The 20,595-nt window shown below is 35.5% G+C and overlaps 2 protein-coding genes across 2 annotated transcripts; one reads left to right on the top strand and one right to left on the bottom strand.

Annotated features, from left to right (window-relative positions):
* The first annotated feature begins 1,066 nt into the window (after positions 1–1,066).
* On the top strand, positions 1,067–17,506 carry LOC145913134 (uncharacterized). Its single transcript, XM_083000681.1, has 31 exons — positions 1,067–2,232; positions 2,689–2,855; positions 3,172–3,258; positions 3,324–3,458; positions 3,762–3,911; positions 3,977–4,093; positions 4,306–4,365; positions 4,512–4,592; positions 4,687–4,936; positions 5,404–5,489; positions 5,560–5,604; positions 5,804–5,849; positions 6,057–6,095; positions 6,377–6,475; positions 6,537–6,638; positions 6,946–7,087; positions 8,243–8,317; positions 8,850–8,969; positions 9,093–9,266; positions 9,714–9,946; positions 10,416–10,568; positions 10,818–10,922; positions 11,165–11,275; positions 11,543–11,685; positions 12,364–12,568; positions 13,164–13,239; positions 13,506–13,696; positions 13,895–14,105; positions 15,441–15,479; positions 15,553–16,124; positions 16,478–17,506. Exons 1-31 carry the CDS (start codon positions 2,186–2,188, stop codon positions 16,683–16,685), a joined length of 4,269 nt encoding a protein of 1,422 aa, XP_082856807.1. The 5' UTR covers positions 1,067–2,185; the 3' UTR covers positions 16,686–17,506.
* Positions 17,507–17,554: 48 nt separating this feature from the next.
* Positions 17,555–20,285, bottom strand: LOC145913135 (Golgi SNAP receptor complex member 1-like). Its single transcript, XM_083000682.1, has 8 exons — positions 20,049–20,285; positions 19,641–19,828; positions 19,153–19,254; positions 18,994–19,085; positions 18,762–18,836; positions 18,669–18,698; positions 18,523–18,605; positions 17,555–18,353 (listed from the first exon to the last, which is right to left on the bottom strand). Exons 1-8 carry the CDS (start codon positions 20,065–20,067, stop codon positions 18,229–18,231), a joined length of 714 nt encoding a protein of 237 aa, XP_082856808.1. The 5' UTR covers positions 20,068–20,285; the 3' UTR covers positions 17,555–18,228.
* Between the last annotated feature and the right edge of the window lie 310 nt (positions 20,286–20,595).

Raw genomic sequence — 20,595 nt, forward strand, 5'->3', positions numbered from 1 at the left:
TTCAGTTTTCTTTTTGAAATCATGTCTTTAGGAATAAGAAGGCTGGCCTGTAGTGCAGCATTAACTGTTTTTGCAAGATGTATATTTAATGATACCATAGTCATACTTAAAATTTAACTTGCATTGTGTGTATTTTTGTTGTAATATTAATAAAAAATTATTTACTATTCCATTGTTAAAATCTGAATATTCGAATTCTGTCCAGCACATTCTTAGTCATTGTTTAATGTTCTGAAAACTGCAATGGCAAACATACCTTTCCATATTGTCATGTAATGTACACAGCTTGAGTCGTTTGGCTCCATGTTAGGTGTATCATATTTTTGAGGTTTAAAAATTAAAGATGTTGAGGTCACTCTGAGTCTTGCCCAATCTCATGGTAATAAAATCAAGCAATTATGGTTTTGCTGCTAATTAACAAGTCTGCAATATGTAAGACAAAAAGTCACCATAGTTGTTTATCAATTTGCATATTATGCACAGGCTTATAATTGATATGTATAAAGTGGTTTTTGTTCCAGAGTCTATGTTGGGATTACAATTAAGTCTTAAAATCGCCACATCATGCCCCTTCGACTTACAAATTGCATGTTTATGGTTGTTTGTACTTAAAGCTTTACTGTTGTTGGAACCAATCTGAAATTTTAAAGAGATTTTGTTTTGATAAAACACACATTCACTTACTGGCATAGATGCTTCTATATTAATGTGTCAAGGTTAAGTCTGATGGATGAGCTGTCTGATTTAATTGTAAAACTTGGGAATTGTCAAGCAACCAAATGTTTTGCTAGCTTTTCTTTGCTAATCCTTCCACAACATTGAAAAACAGCAAAGGATTAGCATTTGTTGATACTTTGACCATAATTGATGGGACAGTCATCTCTGTATGAAACCAAGTGCAATGTTCCACATTGTATGTTGTTGTGGTAGGCTAGGTGGCTTTGTTGTGGGTAAAATATGGCTTTTGTATAACTGCAAGATAGCTTGAACTTGTGTATTACTTTGATTGTTGCACAGCGATGGCAGTGCTGACCTTTTAGACGCTAGGACCACCAAGCATGAAGTTCAACATGTAAATTATGTACAATAATTTGTGTTCAGAAAAGCACTGTTTCTAGACAGACATTGCTTTGGAAAATGTCAGTCATGCTTGGCAGTTGTTCATTGTACGGCAGATCAAGTGCGAAGAATGTTGAGTGCAGTCTCTTGTGTTTGCCACAAGTAAAGGTTAAGTACATGGATGGTATTCCAGATCTATTGGAAACTGGTTCACTTACATGCATTGCATATTATGCAAAATTTAAAATGTTCTTTCCCAAATGAAAACTGAACTCAAATTTTTGCTTTTACAATTTTCGTTTTTGTTAATATGATTTTTTTTCACCCTTACTATTATCATTCTGTAACTAGCCCTGTTAATTGTTTTGTGCAAATAGGAAAGAAATGTTCATTGCAACTTTGTCATAATTTGTGTTTTAGTTTAATTTTGAACACTGCAGTAAATAATTTTGCAACAAAAATGTTCATGTGACTTAAACCAAAGGAATTTAATCTGCGCTGGAACACTATCCTTCACCAAGTTTCAGTTTTCATCAGGTTTTTGATATAGTAGCGTTGATTGATTGTTTGAAAACAATGATTAAAGAATGTGATTCACTTCATGTCATTGTTCTGACTTGTTATTTGTGACCTTTATGGAACAGATTGATTGTTATATTCCACTGAACATGTTTAGCTGTAAACAAGCTTTCATGCCAAGTTTATTATGCATGCCATAATTAAATGATTAGAGCTTCATAATTGTACAAAACCCTTTTTAATCAATTATATTTGTTGGGAAATCATAAATTAATTTTTTATGATTTTTTGTTTGAAAAAGCAAATATTTAAAAAGTGCCAATATTGGTATTTCATGATCAAACAAAAGAGATACATCAAATATTTTCCATGGGCACTGTGGTGTTATGCTAACAACGCCAAAATTCTTTTGTCCAGATTTAAATGCCCTCTCTTGTTTTGACTCCTTTGTTAACCCTATTTTTACTTTTGTTGAGTATGGTTTATATCCGCTTTAGGTCTTATTTATGTATTTTGTTTTCAGGGGTAAAAATCTAGTTTTATTTTTATTTGCTCGTTGTTTTTTTTTTTCATTTTTGTGCCATGGATCTTTAGCTGCAGCACAAATATGTCTTCTAATAGGAAAAACGGAAATGGCAGTTTCAACAGAAACAGGCAAGTTTTGAGCAAAAGCATTTTTATTTAGGCAACTGTTTTTTCAAATGTTTAAATTTGTGTGATATGTGTACAATGCCAAAAGAATTGTTATTGGTTGTTTGAAGAAATATAAAAGTTGCTTAAGTATTGCTATAACAAGGCTGAAATTCAGTGTTAATGGTTTTCAACCCATACCAAGAATCACTTCCTGTGATTTTGGATAAGTTAAATTTGTCTGCAATACAATCAATTGATGTAAATTGTGGCAAGTCAAGAAATGAAGGCAACCACCCAGATTTTTTTGAGTTTATGCAGTTTTTTATTAATGATCCATCAAACAGCCTACATTCTTTCAAGCGGATAATTTGGCCAAAGTATTTGTTTAGGTCGCTGGTGATACAGGTCCAACACTAAGATTATCAATACAAACATTTTGACAACCATTATTCAATCCAATTATTTAATAACTTTCAGGAGGGGACACAGAGGTTCTGGGGATGCATCTGCCGATAACTTTGATGAGTTTGGAATAATGAGAGCTACGGAGAAAAGTTCAGATTCAGCTCCGATCGATGACCCGAGTTTACACCTCACAGATGAAGACACAAGTGCCCAAGTATTGGAAACAGTTGAAACCTCAGGTAATGGCCACCCTTTTGCGATAAATATTATTTTGCCCTTTCAAAGCAATTTTAGTTGCAGATATAAATAAGCTGGGTTTATTCCTGACAGTTTCTGCCACTTTTTAAATAAAACTTATAAACTAAGATGTATACTTTAACAGTTTGTATTGTTTTTTTAGGATTTGATTCTAAGTATTGTTTACTTTACTGAAATAACCTTCAGCATTGCATCAAACCTATAAACGTGTTTTAAATCTAAAAAAATAAAATTGTAAAAAAATTTCAAAATGATAAACTTTCAAAATCATTGATAAAAGCTGTTTTTTGTGGATAGATTTAGAATCACCTGTCACAAAAGACCATTATCGAACCGGAACCACTTCAGATTCTGAACCAATAATAGACTTCAGCAATGCATCAGGTAAACCCTTGCACTCAAGTTCATAATCACTACTTTTGTGGTATATTTACGATCATTGTATTTAGGTAACGTCGGACTTTCTGATTTTCGTTCTCAAATTGAGGATCTGGCAGCAGATTTCACAGGCGGTTCTGAAGATTTTTCAAAGGCAAGCGATGGACATAGTTTGAAGAAAAAGACTGCGGCATCGAATGATTCAAGTAAATGGTGGCAGTTATTTCTTTACTAATGTTGGATTCATGTTGTGTTTCAAATGAGCTGTTGTTTGTGTAAATATATTTGAAAGCAATAATTTTTTAAAGGATAAAAAATGGTCTGCAGAATTTAATTAAATAATAATTTTACAAATCAGATCAATAGAAGTTTTTCTAAACGAGTGAAAACTGAAATAAATTTTTTTAACAAAGTATCGCAAAAATCTCTCAAAAATTTACTATTGTTTACATGAATAGTGTGAGATTTAAAATGTTTAAAGTTTAATTCAATGATAATTACTGCTGAAGGTCAACACCAAGATGAAACAGAATCTTTAACTGAGTTTGAGGAGATTGAGAGACTCATCCAGGCCAACACAGTTGCTGATAGTGACGATGATTTGTCTGATATTCCACAAGATCTTGAGCAAAAAGTCCTGTCTGGACGGAAAAGCAGAGGCATGAACAAAAAAAAGTGAAAAAAAATTGTTCAAATCAACACAATATGTTGTTTTGAAACACAGAATCAAACAAAAGTGACACAAGATCTGAGGTGCGCACTCCTGCTCCGAATGATCATAGAAACCACCATTCATCATCATCATCATCAACAACCTCATCATCGTCATCAGAAAAACCAGGTAACTTATTGTTATTGTTTGTCCATTCTCACTGACGATCCTGGTATGTTTAACCTATATATTGGTGGTATTTTTAAATCATGTCGGTTTTATTGTGACATAATTCGACTGGTGTTGTCACATATTATCTCTGTTCCAAAGTTTAAGGAAACCAGTACTGTATTTGCAAAAGATTGTCAGGGTCACTGATCAGTTTTTAATGTTTTCGGCAGAAGTCAAACAGTCTGAATTGTTGAATGGACTTTACCATGATACTGGATATGCTAGCGAAGGTATTACCACAAAAATAAACTAAAGATTTTGGTTTAGTGTTTTTTGTCGTTGATGTTTTTAATTATTCTTACTTGAATTAAAAGCAGTTTACAAATGTTCAGTGAGTTACAGATGGTTAATGTAAAAATACAAATTTTCTTTTTAGGTGTAAAAACTCCTGGAAACACACCAGGTCCATCTTTTGTCCAGAATAAGAGACCAGACACTCCAGTCTGCACTGGTGAAGGTAGGAAGTTTGATTTCATGTCAAAATATTACGTTTTTTCAAAGTCCCTTACATATACAGTAAAATGTAATTTTCCATTTAATTATTTGTGCAGATTCCGCAGACGACTCAATTGCACCTCTTCAGTCGTGGTTGAATGATCCAGAAGATGAGCCGTTACACTCCACCGGTCGCATTCCAACCCAGGAAAACTTCAACAACCTGTTCACTGGAGCACGACGAGTTAGTTCATCGTCTTCATCTGAAATTGAAGAAGAATTGACTGGCACTAATGATAACCTCGGTCAGACTGCAGATCGTTTTGTTGTCCCAACCCAACGTGCCGATACTCACCAGCCCAACAGGTGGTTATTGTTTTGTGATTGGTGGGATGCAAGGTCTCTTGAACATTTTTTGATGAATAAAATAAGATAAATGTGGTTTTGTCACTGTTTTGGGGCAATGTCATAAAATTTTCTTTTGTCCAACTTAATGACAAAAATAGTGTTGTTGCAAGCTTTGCACTTGCACATGTTAATTAGGATGACACTAAAATGGTTACTTTTATTTGCAATGTGATTTATATACTGCATGTATGCTGGAATTAAATTGTTTGTTTAAAACAAAAACGTTCAAATTCAAGTCAACTTGTTTCTTGAAATTTTTGGAAAATCAATTAAGCCTGCATAGCCATCATCAGTTTTAGTGCGTAATTGATGGTTAGATTCTACCATGACAAAATAGTCTGTGTATATATATATATATTACATACCTACTTGTGCATTAATTGCGAATTCATGTGTGTATAAATTGTGTCATGGTGTTTCATTAGTTTGGTGGCAACATTCGGGACAACTGAGGAGTTCAGAGATTTGTTAATCCAACAACTTGACGATATGGGAACCGAGGAAATAGTTGGTGGGTTTATTTGCTTGACTAAACATAGCCACCAGTTTGGAAGTGTGTAACCATGTAAAAATATTTGCAGATGAAAAACCTGATCAAAATGATGCGAAAGTTGCAAATGATAATGGTATGTTCTTTTTTGTAGTTAATTAGTATTTGTTGGCCTTTTATTTGTGTAAAAATATCTGTGATTTGCATTTTACTATTAATTCCTCAACTAAGCTTGAAATAGAAGACTTATATGCATTTATAATAAAAAAATACATTAAAATACCATTGTTATTAAATGAAATGTTGTGAATGTAACTGCTATTGTTCTATTCCAGAAGAGAGACAATCAGTGACAGCAACAAAAAGAAAAAAATTGCCACAGTAAGTTTTGCCTCAGGGCATAAGTCCATGCTTGTAATAAATTACTCACTACTACTGATAGTTAGATTACTATGCAGACAAGTTATGTAAAGTTTAACTTGTGTAATTGAAGCCACATAAGATCGGGTGCCACAGTTTAATTGTTTTTAGTGTGTTATTTAGTGACAGGTTGGTTTGCACTTTTGCAAATATGGTTTATGAATTTAGGCAACCTTTGCGTGGAGGAACAAGTCCAAACAGATCAAGGTAAATGCTTCTGTTGTCAAGCTCTCTTTACGTGGTATTGTCATGGACTTTTCTGATGCATTTTGAAACAGACTGATACTTTTAAAAACTTTATTACCACCATGACCTTTTCCAAGTGTTTTGTTTTAATAATTCATTTTTTTATTTGGACTGTGTTTGGTTCAAAAATCAAATTTTTAAAAATAAAAAGTATATTTTGAATTGCAATATGCCTGGCAGCAACAGGAGTTTCATATTTAGAAGTTTGTTAATCGTGGGTCTTTCTTTCTATTCACATGCAGAACTTCACCAAGAACACCGTCCACAAGAGTGCAGTATCAAATGAAACCTCAATCTCGAAACAAGTTAAAATTGTCTCCGAACAACAAGCAGTCACCCAGGTACAAACAATCACACAACCGAATAAAGAACAAATCCATTACAATGACATTGTCACTACAGGGACAATTCAGGGTCATCAGAATTTGGAAAAAGTTCTGCTCACTCAACTCGATCCCCAGCTGCAAGTAGAGCACGGAGAAAAAACAATCCGTCAAATGGAAGGTAAATATGATAATCTAAAGAGTCACTGGAAAAACTCTTGCAATTTGTAGTCCATAGACTGCTCACTTGAAATATTACGTTTTTACATGAGCATTTGAATGAGTTACTTTTTTGTGTGCATATTTGAGAGTTCTAAAATGTAAAAATCAACCAGTAATAAATCTAGACACCCATATGTTCTGCTGCAATTATTCTGCTTTAATAACATTTTACCAAACTTATCAATAGATCCTAAATTATGATCAATTTACCAAGATTATATTTCTGTTTCTGCATATTTGATAGCATGTTTCTGACTTTTTACCAGGAGAAGCACTGCTTTAAACCGTGAGAGTAGCACCGATGAAATGAGCATTCATTCTGACATTTCCCGTACGGAGTTAAAATCCAAGTTGAAAGAAGAAGCTTTGAGTCGTAAGAGAGAAGAGGAATTGGTTCGTGAGCTGCAGGTAAATCAGATTCCCCAGAACAACACCTGCTAAACTATGGTTTAATAAGTGTCCGAAATTATGAGTCTGATATTGTCAACGAGAAAATATGATCTTGGGAACATAAAATCCACTAGTTTTTGGAAATGAAAGCAATCCAAACAGTTTTATTAATGACAGACAGAGTGTGAACCAAGATGTCTGAATGTGAGATTCATGGAGTCACTTTGTCTTGTTTTTTGATTCTAAGAATATTTTTTTCCATTTGTGGCATCCAAATTTTGACCGATGACAAATTAAAAGGTGGATACAATTGTTATTGCTCCTTTGAAACTTAAAAAAATGGGCAACACTGGTGCACATGGGAAGTTCTTCTTGTTATTAATTTGACAATTTTTTAAGATTACTTTTTATATTTTGTGCAGTTTAAAAAACATTTGTCAGTGAAATTTTGAGTTGTTTTACAATTCAAGCTAATGACATGTAAATATGTTTACACAGAAGGAAAGTCCTTTGTCGAGTAACTGTTGTATAAACATTGTCAGACATAAATGTTTTGTGAGTACATTCCTCACACAGTGTAAGGAGGCACTTTCCTTCCAAAGCACATCAGTTAAGACTGCAGCATGTACATTCCTGCAGAAAAGACATTTGTTAAAAACTTTCAAACGTGGACTTTAGAGGGCTTAATCTGACATTACAAGACAGCTACAGGCATTACTTTCTACACCCCCTTGTCTGTAATAGTGCAAGTATTGTTAGTAAATCTTTGTAGGTTGCCAGAACAGATCAGTATTGTTTGTGCAAAGACAGATAAGGCCAATGTTTTGTATTACAAGTGAAATGGCTTGTGCAGCATTAAATAGGTGCTTATGATAATATGTTTTTTATATTGATTGAGTGTTGGACACTCAAGGTGCTGTGTGTGTTTAAGGGATTAAGAAGTTTGTGAGGGGATTAAAAAAACATGGCGATTTAATCTTCTTAACAAAGGCTCGCAAAATTCTTCAAATAAATTGAGTCAGGTTAGTTCCAAAGGGTCATATTGTTGTCACGGCGAATCAGTGCGTCACAACAACTTGTCGTTTTAGTTTTTTGGCGCCAGAAGTTCTGTCCAGAGCCGTTGAAAGCATTTTATAACTTGAAAGCATTACAGTTTTTTGCTGTTGTTTTCAGAGCAATTACGATTCTCTGTTGATGAAATTTGCTCAAGCAGAAAATACCATTGACCACTTGAGGTTGGGAGCTAAGGTAAGATGTTTATTTTTGTTACTCTTTTCACTTATGAAGCTATAGTAAACCTTACAATGCAATTTCATCTTAAGAGGCCTGAACACAAATCTAAACGAGATGTACTTAATGCCTGTCTAAGTTTGTTAAACATGCTGAAAATTGGGATTCCTTTTCAATTTATTAACCTATTAAAAACTAAGGATGTTTTTACTTTGAAAACTGATCACTGAACATTAAAAACCTTTTAAATTCATGTTTCTTTTGTGTGTTCTTGAATGTAATGAAGACAATTAAAATAGGTTTTGATTCAAGTTACAATGACACTGCAACGTGAACCAAAACCACTTAATTTTCTGACGTTGTTGTTTGCAAAATTTTGGTTTAAATTTATATTTAATATGTGTATATGGACAACTTAAAGCAGTGTATTTGCCACCTATACAAATAAGCTCTTCTTGCAACAAAATTATTATACATTGTATTGTGTTTAAAATATTAAGCCTATGGTAACCTTGGGTAAAAATCAAATGTTTTATTGCATTGGGCATAGATCAACATATTTGCGTCAGTTCCACGTCCTTCACCAGAGGATCCAACTCTTCCATTTGAAGAAGGACAAATTAAACACCAGCAACAATCACAGGACAATCAAAACATTCCAGAACAACAGGTTTGTCATTGTTTTGTAACCAAATGTTTGAATAATTGTGGGATATGAATGTTATGCACTCATGTGTCACTAAAACATTTGATATTCAAGCAAATGCCTTCTATTCTCTTACGTTTCAACCAGGTAAATCCAAGCATGTTGCCTGGCAACCATTATCGCCAGTCTTCTGGAGGGTCATTTGCACCCTCTGGTGGCTCGAAGCGAGATAGTATAGTGGAGAGTAGCCTTCAGTTTCCTGCTGCAGCCACTACAGAATTCCTCAAAGTTGCACTTCAGCTGCAAGCCAAAGACCTACAGGTGGTTATTGTTAACCTTACCTAGATTCCTTTTTAAATGTGTTTGTTTTATTTATAGTGGTTATATTTATATTTTCAACAGATGGTAAAACTACTCAACAAAAATTGCCTTAAATGTTGACAAGCAATTTTTGTTGTTTGACACAAGCTTTAAATCATTCTATTGCCCTGACCTTTAGTTGATAGTTTCCAAACCTTGAGGGTCTCATTAGTACAGCTGGTAGCAGATTCTGGTCTACCTGAAACCTTATTCATAAAATATCATAAGATTATTTTACCTTCACGCTTCTTGCGAGCAGTTTACTATAGTACTGATGATGAACCCAGCAAGAGTTCGAAACGTCTACTTTATATGAAAAACAGCATTTTAGCTCTGGCTTTCCTTTTTAGACTCGTCAACTCCAGATATTTTGCACCCTATTATTTAGTCCTGTTTGTTCATTTTTAGAATAAAATCAACGACTTCAATACCCTGATGGACAACATGCAGTTGGACTCGGAAGAATTGAAACAGGCGATGGATTATATCACTGAAGCATTGCATAATTTGGAACAGGATTATTTGAATGCAATCGACGAACACGCTGCCGAACAGAAGAAACACATGTTGGCCACTGGGGGCAGTGTTGACCAGTGCCAGCAGTTTGATCCCGACAGGATAATGGAACGTGATATTGGAAGGTATAAACTCTGAAACTACAAACATATACAGTTTTTAACAATACCTAAAACTGTTACATCATTGCAATGTTTAATGCGATCGCATGATTGGCAGGATTGCCACATTGTGCAGGTTCTTACTTGGCGATCTCAGCTATTGTATCAAGATCATTACGTTTACAAGCTTCACAGCCCAGGCATAGCAGCCAAGCTAGATCATTCACTTTTTTCCAACAAGTTGGAATGAGATCTGAAAAATTTAACTCTTGGTGAGGTTTGAACTCACCACCATGCGCTAACCAGGACCAATGCTTTACCAACTGAGACTGCAATGCCTGGGCTGCGAAGCCTGTGAACCTAATGATGGCTGTTACATGTTATTTACCATTACCATATATTATTACTTATTTCTCAGTCACAGTAATTTTTAACAATGCAGTATCTTTTTTTCTTTTAAAGTCTTATTTTTCAACATGGTTTTATTTTATAGATTGGGAGACCAAGTAAATGACCTTCGCGCTCGAGTGAACAACCAGCAGAGGTCACCAGAACCAGTGAGTGCTCGCTCACGAGTAACAGAAAGTGAAGTTCCAAGCTCACCAGAGGGCGATGTTGACAACAAATTCAACCAACTTCTTCACAAGTGAGATTGATCAACTAACGACAGTTTTTGTGTCCAAAATCTTTACAATTGGGCCTTGTTTGTTTGTGCGATTTACAAAAAGCACATCATAAAATAGAAGCATTGTTTAAATTCGAATCAATTTAGGGTTAATATTTTCTTTAGAATGCTCTTCTTGTGGGACTGGTTACGTTACAGTAGTTTTGCCCCAAAAGTGTTTAGATTTGTGTGTGTGTTCATGATATAAACCTAATATGTATTTGTGTTCAGATACAATCGATCAACATTAACAGACGATGGTCACACAACAGCCCCAAGCCAGTACGTATCATCACATGATGAAGAGGAGTTCAGTCCAAGGCCATTGTCCAACAGGTAACATAAAAAGCATATCTACAAATATTGCTGGTTATATAAAATGCAGGTTGATGAACAGTTTCAATTAAAATTAACATGCAGTTTTTTATGATAAAGTTCGAAGCATAGAAATCAAACATACATTGTGATTCAAATATAAATAAAACAGTTTTATGCTGTGATTATTTTTTTCACAATGTCAGAAACTTTGTATTGAGAGCATAGGAATGTGTTTTTATATTTGTGTTTTTGCATTTCAGATACTTGGAGCCAGCTTCTGCTGAACTTGACACTTCTGTGACATCACAAACACCCCGTACCCCAGTTGAGTCCCCAAAGGCGCAGCCAAGGCGACAAAGATATCAATCAAGGTTACTTATTTACGCTGTGTAACATTGTTGCCTAAATATAAGGGAAAATCAGCCTTCCTGTTTAAACAACTCTTCACCTTTTTCTGCCTTTTCACACATTACTACTTTTCGTCTTGTTTGTGTCTTGCTTACTTGTCCTGATGAAGGTCTGTTGCATAACGACCGACACGTTCGTGATTGTTGGTACCAATACTATCTGCCTTTATTGTCTCTTTGTGAGTAATTTTGGTTGCCTGAATATAATATTAACTTATCATTATGTTTTAGCTTTAGCAGTATGGGTGAAAGTATTCCTTCCACCTCGCCTTCGCCCACTAGGAGGAGCCATAGCAGACTTCCTCGTCCTGTCGGTAAAGGTGGAAAAGAGCGAAGAGCGCCATCGCGTGAAAGCAAGAAATCACAACAAACTGGTATGTAGAGGCTAACAGAGCACTGAAGGAGTTAATAGAAATATTAAACATTTGCTGGGTTGTAAATGGTGATTTTTATGGTTGAGTAAGCGTAGCGTCTACTCTGCTGTGGTTGAGTAAACACAAGTGCCGGTGTTAATGTTTAACTTGTGCCCGGGATGTTTAAATTTCTGTTGTAAGAAGCAGTTTGTCTCAGTAGAATACAAATATGTAACATGGGGTTATTAGTGAGAGAATTCCAAGTGTGAAGTGAGTATTTTACTGCGTGCGAGATTTTATCTTTCTGATTGCTGCCCATCTGACAATAAGACAACAATGATTTTTGTTAAACTTTGCATTTTGCCAACTGTGAGGCTTAAGTTTTATGTTATCTATTGCTACAGTGCAGAGAATGACAATGTCATTTAGGCGAAATTAACATTTTATATTAAAATATTGCATTGACCTTGATTGTCAATCACTCTTTGTGAGTATTTTTTTATTATTTGTGTCTATTGTTGCTTGTGTCGCATATTTATGTGTATATTTGAAGTTGGGCGGTGTGACATAAATTATTTATACCTTTTTTTGTTAATACGCATGTGTAGACATGTAAAATATATCATAAGAGCAAATATAAATTCAATTTTCTGTTTACAGTAAACTCACAGTGAAACCGAGATATTTGTTATATTTCAGACAAAGGAACAGACAGTGGTTTTGTTGGTTCGGAGAGCAGCAGACAGTCGACATCCGCTACTCCTCTTCAACCAACTCGGATTAAACTTGTCCAAAGACCACCGACTGCTGTGGAAGTTCAATCTCCCTCTCAACCAAAACCTACAGAGAAAAGAGATCGAGCTGCCTCTGGAGACACAACTTCTACAATGACAACTGCAGACAGGTTAGCAGCATTAAAAACCATGGTATATATGTGTTTGATTATGTTTTTGTGAATGCACAAAATTTGTGCATTTCAAATTATCGTTTTGAAAATGAAAGCCAAAGCTAAAATGCTGTTGATCGTATTAGTAAACGTTTCGAACACATACTGGGTTTATCATCAGTAAGCGAATGCAGAAAAGCGTCGGGGTAATAAACGACTGAGCAGGCAGAAGGGTGATGTACTGATGATGAACCCAGTATGTGTTCGAAACGTTTACTAATATGATCAACAGCATTTTAGCTTTGGCTTTCATTTTCAAAGTTATGAAATCCAAGTATTTTGCACTCAAATTATCATGATTTTACACGTTTTAAACAACTTGTAATTTATCATGTAATTATTGTTAAAAATTACCTTTTTTGTGTGTAATTTTGGATGTAAACTATATATACTGATGGCTGGCACACTTTTTGTGACCTAAGATATATTGCGTTGTAGTGAAAGTTAAAAATGTGTGCATTTTGGAATTACAATTTAAAAACTATTTCTTTGGTTTGCAATAATAATAGAAAAACTGAAAGCATGGAAACCTTAATTTTATTTGCTTTCGCAGAATTCCAACGAATCGGTCGGCACCTCAAACAAGTTACATCGACAGGGTTGTAATATACAAACCACCAAACACCCATGTAAGTGATATGCAATAAAACTTGGAAATACGTTAGTGTATAAAGTGATGATTGTCCTCATATTCATGTGTCTAACCTTTTTCTGGTTTGTTTGATAATAATTTTTGTTATCCAGTTTGTTTCTTGTATGGACAAATGTAAAATCAAATTGTCTTGTCAGCTATACTTTTGAGGGGAACATTTGTTTTAATCACATTTATCAAGTTACATTAGTGTGTATTTGTCTGGTTTGTTTCAGCACAAACAAATATATTTATTTATTTCAGGATGATTCTTTCGATGACCTCAGTACAACATCGACAGTGAGGGAAGCTTTGCGTCCTCGTCACCATTCTCATTCTTGTTCCACATCGACCGCGCCATCGCAAGCTACCACCATCAGACGACCCCAATTCGGGGGTTTCCCGCATGGCTCCAAAAGTGGAGCCAGTCTAAAGTCAAGAGACAGTGGCAAAAGGTACGAAACTATTGGTGGATTTTCACTAATTGCACAAAATTTTATGAATTATTTCTGCATTCATATAAAAAGTTTTGCTTTAAAAATATATTGGAATATCACCACACCTATTTTTACTCTGTTTCAAAAAAAAATTCTAAGATGTGCATTTTATACAATACTTTTTTCCATTGACCAAAAATCATCTCTCCTTTGTAGGTCTGTGGCAAGCAGCATGCGTGACAGTACGCTGGATGCGATCCGCGGTGAAATATCTCGTCTCAGGGGTGAAATTAATGCAGCAAAAGCACAAGAGAAGGAAAATCTACGTCCAGCCCATACCTCGACCCCACGCAGAACTTCTAATGGTCGAAACTCACCAGCTGTTTCTGACAGTGAACATCTACAAGCTATCAGACATGATATAAAGGTAATTTCTTTCAGTTCAATGTGAAATAGGCTTGAAATTCTTACTTGTCTGTTTGATTCAGAGCACTTGCCCATGTATAAACCTATTGTTTGTGCTATTGGCTTATGTACATTGACATAAAGTTGCATATGTTACAGTAATTAGTTTGTACTCTTTATAAAAATATGCATAAGTTATGTTCAATATCCAGTTATCACATTTCACAAAAAAATTATACTTTTAATTAGTAGTATCATACGAAAAAAGCACACTCATATATTTGTTACATATTGCATAGCAAGTTTTATCCATGGATGCCAGAATTCAGAAATTTCAGGTAAATATGTAATTGAGGGCAATCTTGAGAGCTTAATCAAACAAAACATCCGCAACACAAAGAATGCCGGCTTGTCACTTGATCACGAAACAAAAACAAATTGCTGGCTATTGTGCGGCCGTTGACATTGTGGCAGGTCGTGACAAGTTTTTACTCTTTCGAGTAAAGAGGGAGGCAGACAAATAAATATCGAGTGCTCTGCCCATTACAACGAAGTAATGGTTTACGAGCTATTTGGAGACGTTAGCTGAAGCCTGGAGTCGTTGACTTAAGATTTTGAGTGATGCACCAGGTTTCACAAGTTGTGACAGAACATTAGTTAATGTTGAAGGATTTTTCATGCAAACAATGCTGTTGAGGGCATGTCTATGATACTTTGAATGTGTTCATGCTTGAATACTCTTCCTATCAAAAGTTTGTTAGGGTTGTTAATGGTTGTTCTGGTAACATTGCAATTTGTACAAAAGTATGTATTTGCTAAGTTTGTATCAAAACAAGTTATCAGTTAATGCAATCCACAAAGTTTGTGTGTAAGTGTAGAGTTGGTGCTAATTTCAATATTTTCATCAACATAAACTTAAATCTTTTTAAGTTTGGAAAACAAGGTAGCACAATATGTGATCAAACACATTTATATACAACAATGTCGTGGTATTTCGTTCCACCTGCATGTATGGATGAATGCGATTATGAGAGCTCAGAGGCAGAGTCAGGGATATTTGATGACGAAGACACCCCCAGATATTATTCAGATGAGTTTTCCTCAGGAAAATATTCACCTCGTAGAAAAGAAAGTCCCAGAAGTGTTTCTCCAAATGTTGGATCCAATACTTCAAGGTCACGAAACAGAACACAAAGAATTTATAAAAGGGTAAACACTAGGGTCTAGGACGTAAATTGGATTTTGAACTCTGGTTGGTCTTCGTTTTGTTTTATCTGCAATGCCCACCTTTCCCAATCACTTTTTTAATTGCATTCTACTTTTTATGTATTGACTTTAAACTTTTTGTTACTTTTAGGCTCTTAAAGATGAATTGCAACGTAAAGGCCCGAAAAAGGTGAGCAAAGAAGAACTTGACCTTGCTTTATTTAATACTTTCTACATATTTTCATTATAAAATTGCTCCACAGTCGACAGATGTTGATGATTTGAGTCTTAAATCTGCCGACCTGACAACTGGAAGATCACGCGACACTGAACGAGGTCGAAGGTCACGGCGGTCAAGGTCACTGGGGCGTGATGACGCAAGTGAAACAAGCACACATAGAAATGACACCAGTCCTGAAGTTGAAGGTCGTCGAAGGAGAAGATCAAGGTCACAGACCCGTAATCCCTGGCAGGGTGGCTACTGGACATATGTACCCCCAGCCCCCCTTGCCCCCCCTGTTTGGGGGACTTCCCAACCCCCAATGGGTCGTACCTATCAAAGGGCTACTTCACCAGTCGCCCCCGTATATCCGCAAATGGTCCACACGGCGCCAGTCATAGGCCCTCCACCCAGCATGATATACATGGAACCCCAGGCCCAGACAATGGGCCCGGTATACATACCAGCTGCACCAAGACAGGGAAGATTTTACACCACCCCCAGTAAGCCGAAAGCGTCTGTGTACATTTCACCATCTCGTGGTCGAAGTGGAAATGTACGTAAAGCGAGTGTCTATATTGTTGAAAGCGATGGTGAAGAGCAACCATTAAGGAGGTTAGTTGAGTTTTGCAATTAAAAGGTCATACAATGTGAAATGCCGATAAAGGTTTGTAGTATTTATGATTTAATTATGTGGTGATTAAGTTTTATGGCAGACAAAAGAATACAGTACGATAATTTTTTGCCAGAAGATCAGTCTATTTTAAATTGTAATTTTAAGCATGATCACAAAATGCGATGGTTCTCAAACTGTGCCTGGTAATGCCCTGATTTGTCATTGTGAGTTTCCGGGGGCATCGGGTAACGATTTGAACAAAACAAATCGGTTTGAAAAAAATTACGGAAACAACAAGTTTATCTACAAAGTGTGTTCTGCGACTGAACATAATGCGATCATTGCTTTGCAGAAGTCATCTAAATCTTCGTCGGTCATCTTCATTGTCAAGGATTCACACAAAACCGTCTTCATTGGTCGTCCTTCCTGATTCACGCTTGAACGATTCCATAGAGCGAGCAGAGCGGTCAGCTGAAAATCTGCGTTCGCACTCGCGACAAATGTACCGTTCGGTTCGTGATGATCTCTATAGAACCCAACTAATGGCGGACACAATGTGAATCATTGTGAGAATAGTTGTGGGAAGCAAATCACAGTACTGTGGTTAAAGTTTAATAGTTATGATTTTTGCACAGTTAGTGTTACAATAATTCACACTTAATGCACAATTGTCATTCCAGTAATCCTAATACACAACTATTGCTACACTACACACCCTTCCGTAATTCACAATCCATTTTATCTTATTCACAAGTTTACTGAATAATGCACGAACACGCAAGTGCCACATCATTGTTACTTCACATTGTGCCTGAATATTTTATATTATGCGTTAGTGGGCATGTTTTGGTTTTATTAGATTTGTCTTCAACGAAAGTGCCTCAATGTTTTTACTAGCTTAGCATTTAATAGAAAAAAGATAATCCACCAAAACTCTCAAGCATTTGTAGCTTTTCTTTTGCATTTTAATTGCTTTCCTTCAAAAATAGTTGTACATTTTGCAAATCAAGCAGGTCAAAAACTCCAACAATGTTTTTGTACATATCTGTATAAATTTTTTACTATTAACATCTTTACGCCATGTTTTACTTTTTATAACATCCTATTATACTTACAACAATTTTTAACTTGTGTACGGAGTAATCTGTATATACATAAATATCACTCATTATTTGTCCACTAACATAATTCCAATTTCCTTCTAATTTAAAATAATGTGAAGCTGGAGGCTGTGAGCTTTACTGTGATTTTATGTTACTTGCAAAAAGTTCACTGTGTTTAAATTACTTCAAATATTGAAAGGTCAACGCAAATTGTTCTGTGATGACTTACCGTCCATGTCCAGGCAAACTGCAAATTACTTGTTTTAGTGAAATAAAAAAGACTAAACTGAAAGTTGAAAATACCTGTTTCCATTTTATTGCAGGAGTTTTCACAGGACAGATAACAATAAATAACTTTTCACTATGATTTCTTAACACAAAAGTTTTGTTTAAAATGTCAGCATTAATGAAACGAGCAATGTTTGAATGTAGTTTTACTCTCAGTGCCACAGAACCACACCAAAATTCAAACCAAACTAAATTGATAATCAAAGAAGAAATCACTTTCAACTGCACAGTCAGCAGTTTAAATGCGTTTGTAACAGAGCAATAAAACAGCACAAGCAAATTATGTTACACTCCTGCATACGAACAAATTCTGACACAGAACAATACTTTACAATAAAACAACCAACGGAACATATTTAGTGGAATATGTGTGGAAATTAAATTGTGCATAATCAGAACTAACACCTCCACAAAGTCATCATCACCTACCAGTACTTGTGGTAAAGTTTATTCTAGTGAGCTAAGCAACATATTTCACATGTAAGCATCAATGCATCTGCAACCTAATTGCTGGAAAAGCATGACATGTATTCGACTCGAAAACCCTAAGAGACATGCTTTACAATATTTATTCCATTATCCATGCTTATTGTTATTATTATTTCACGTTTTCATGGCTGCTTGGATAAAATCTGTTTCAAACAGATTCTTTTTTATTTATGTTATAAGACGACGTCACAGACAAATGTTTGGAATTCCAAACCACCCACAGCTAGTGTAGCCAGTAAATTAGAATAAGAATTATACAAAAAGCAATAACAGCTGCAATGATGAGGGAATCTCTACGCTTGCGCAACTTGATCTTCTGCACAAGGTTGTTTATAGCGGGGAATCGATCTGCACGACATTATTGGCATGAAAAAGGTCCTGACAATTGACTGTGGTAAGTTACTGTACAGTGAAGTGGGGTGCATAAAATTCATCATTCAAATTCATTGACAATAATGGCATATGACTGGCAATAAACATTACTTCCTACATTAGGTGGTAAAATCATTTGACTTACTTGCTAGGTTGTTCATTCTTGTTGTGATGCCTTTGAACATTGCACGCTGCTGGTTTAAATTGTCCCTTGATGCCATAGCAATGCTAAACAAACGAAAAAAATTGTAACAACAGTTTTACGGGCTTGCAAAGACATTCAACACTTACTCGATGGCCTCATCAGCAAGTCTGTCAGAACTGCAAAACATTTCGAATTGATTATGATGAAAGAGAAAAAAATTAATATTATAACAAGCTTACTTTCGCAAATGATCATGTTCTTTCATATAAAGATCAGTCCGTCTATTGTTAACTCCACTTGAGTTCTTGTAAGCACTAAAAAAATTGTAAAACAACTTGGTTTTGCAAAAACATGGGTTGGTTTGTGGTGTAGGTGATATAACCTACTGTTACATATAATTTAACAATGACAAAAGTAGATGTAAAGTGTACACCAATGTGAAATAACACAGAAGTAAAAACAATAACTGACTCAATGTCTCGACGGACAGATCCAAGTAAATCCTCTCGCTCACGATGTGAATGAATGTTGGTACGAGTTTTACGAAATTCATGGTTGTAGTCCTGCATACAGAAAAGTTACCAGCCATTTTAAACTCCACTATAAATTATGTTGCATAGTTTGATTTACCTGCAGAATATCTCTGTGCCTTTGTATCGTGTGCATCATGGCAGGATTAGATGAGTTGGCAGACTCAAGATATTCTGACATTTTATCATTCATTCCTGTCAACTGAAAAGCAAGGTTTTAACTTTTCTTTCTGTACAATGGTCGGTACTTTTAAATGCTTTTTTTAGAATTGAATCCAACTATACTTTGGTGCAGTAATTTTTTTTGCTTTAGGGCAGAGGTCCCCAACCTTTCTTGCCCTACAGACCAGTTTAGCAACTGTAGATATGTATTGCATAATAACAAAAATAAATGTAAGGATAACATAAGTGAAACTCTCCATGACGCTGTAATTGTGAGAGTATAGGTAAATACTAGTATAGTACCATGCAGCATTTATTGGTAGCGGAATAGGGCATAAGGAATTTCGAAATTAATGACATTAGTTGGTAATAGCCCACGACTTGGTGGTTGGGGACCCCTGTTGTAGGGTATTAACGCAAGCATACTTTCGCTAGAAGTTGCTCGATCTCCATTGCCATGGTTTCAATCATGTGATCACTTGATGAGCTGTTTAGAAGAGGAGTGTTGTCAGATATTGAGGATGCATTGTGGCTAATGCTCGTCCCTAGTTTGCTAAAGGAAACCAGTTTTAAATCCAGTTCATTTTCCAATCTCCTCGCTTGACGTCTTAAATCTAAAAAAATGCAAAGCTTCCTTGGCCACATGTTCTTGGGTCTTTCAAAATAAAGCAATGAAAAGAAAATGCAGCAGAAATTACTTCTCAATTAAATTAACAACAAAATTTTAAAGGACTTTATTTTTTAATTATCACATAAGTTATATGTATAGAATCCATGTAAAGTTGCCTTGTTACCAATACAAGAATATGAAAAAAATAGCAAATACAAATGCACCTTCCCACTGATTTGCCATCGTTCCAGGATCTGGTTTGAACGAAATTTTCTGTAGAGCCTGATTTAAATCAGATCTTCTGTTGTAGTTGGGATCAGCCAGTGTGGCGCACTCACATTAGGCTTTGTGCTGCACAAACCTGGCAATGTAAACAATGGCGACGTTTTTTCGCGTTTTTAACGAACCAAAACACCTTGCAAGTTGTTTGTTGTTGACAATAAAAACAAAATTCTCTCACGTCATCGGTGTGATTTCTATGAACTCATTTCTATCATCCGACAAAAAGCAAATCAGATGAGGGAAACAAATTCGTTTCAAAATCATTTGTCGTCACCACACGTTTCCGTCATCGGATACACATAGAAATATACAATGCAAAAGCATCAAGTTTTAATATGACTGCAAGTTAGCAACAAAGTTGCAAGTTTATGTTCAGTATAAGTTATGTGCACAATTGTATGCAAATTACCAATATCGTTGTATTTTTAGGCTATCGTACCCTAGCCACATAGCATGTGCACTCATACCTAGTGCATTTGCTGCCACGTT

Source organism: Ascidia mentula, chromosome 9 (genome assembly GCF_947561715.1).
Source record: "Ascidia mentula chromosome 9, kaAscMent1.1, whole genome shotgun sequence".
Classification (NCBI taxonomy): Eukaryota; Metazoa; Chordata; class Ascidiacea; order Phlebobranchia; family Ascidiidae; genus Ascidia; species Ascidia mentula.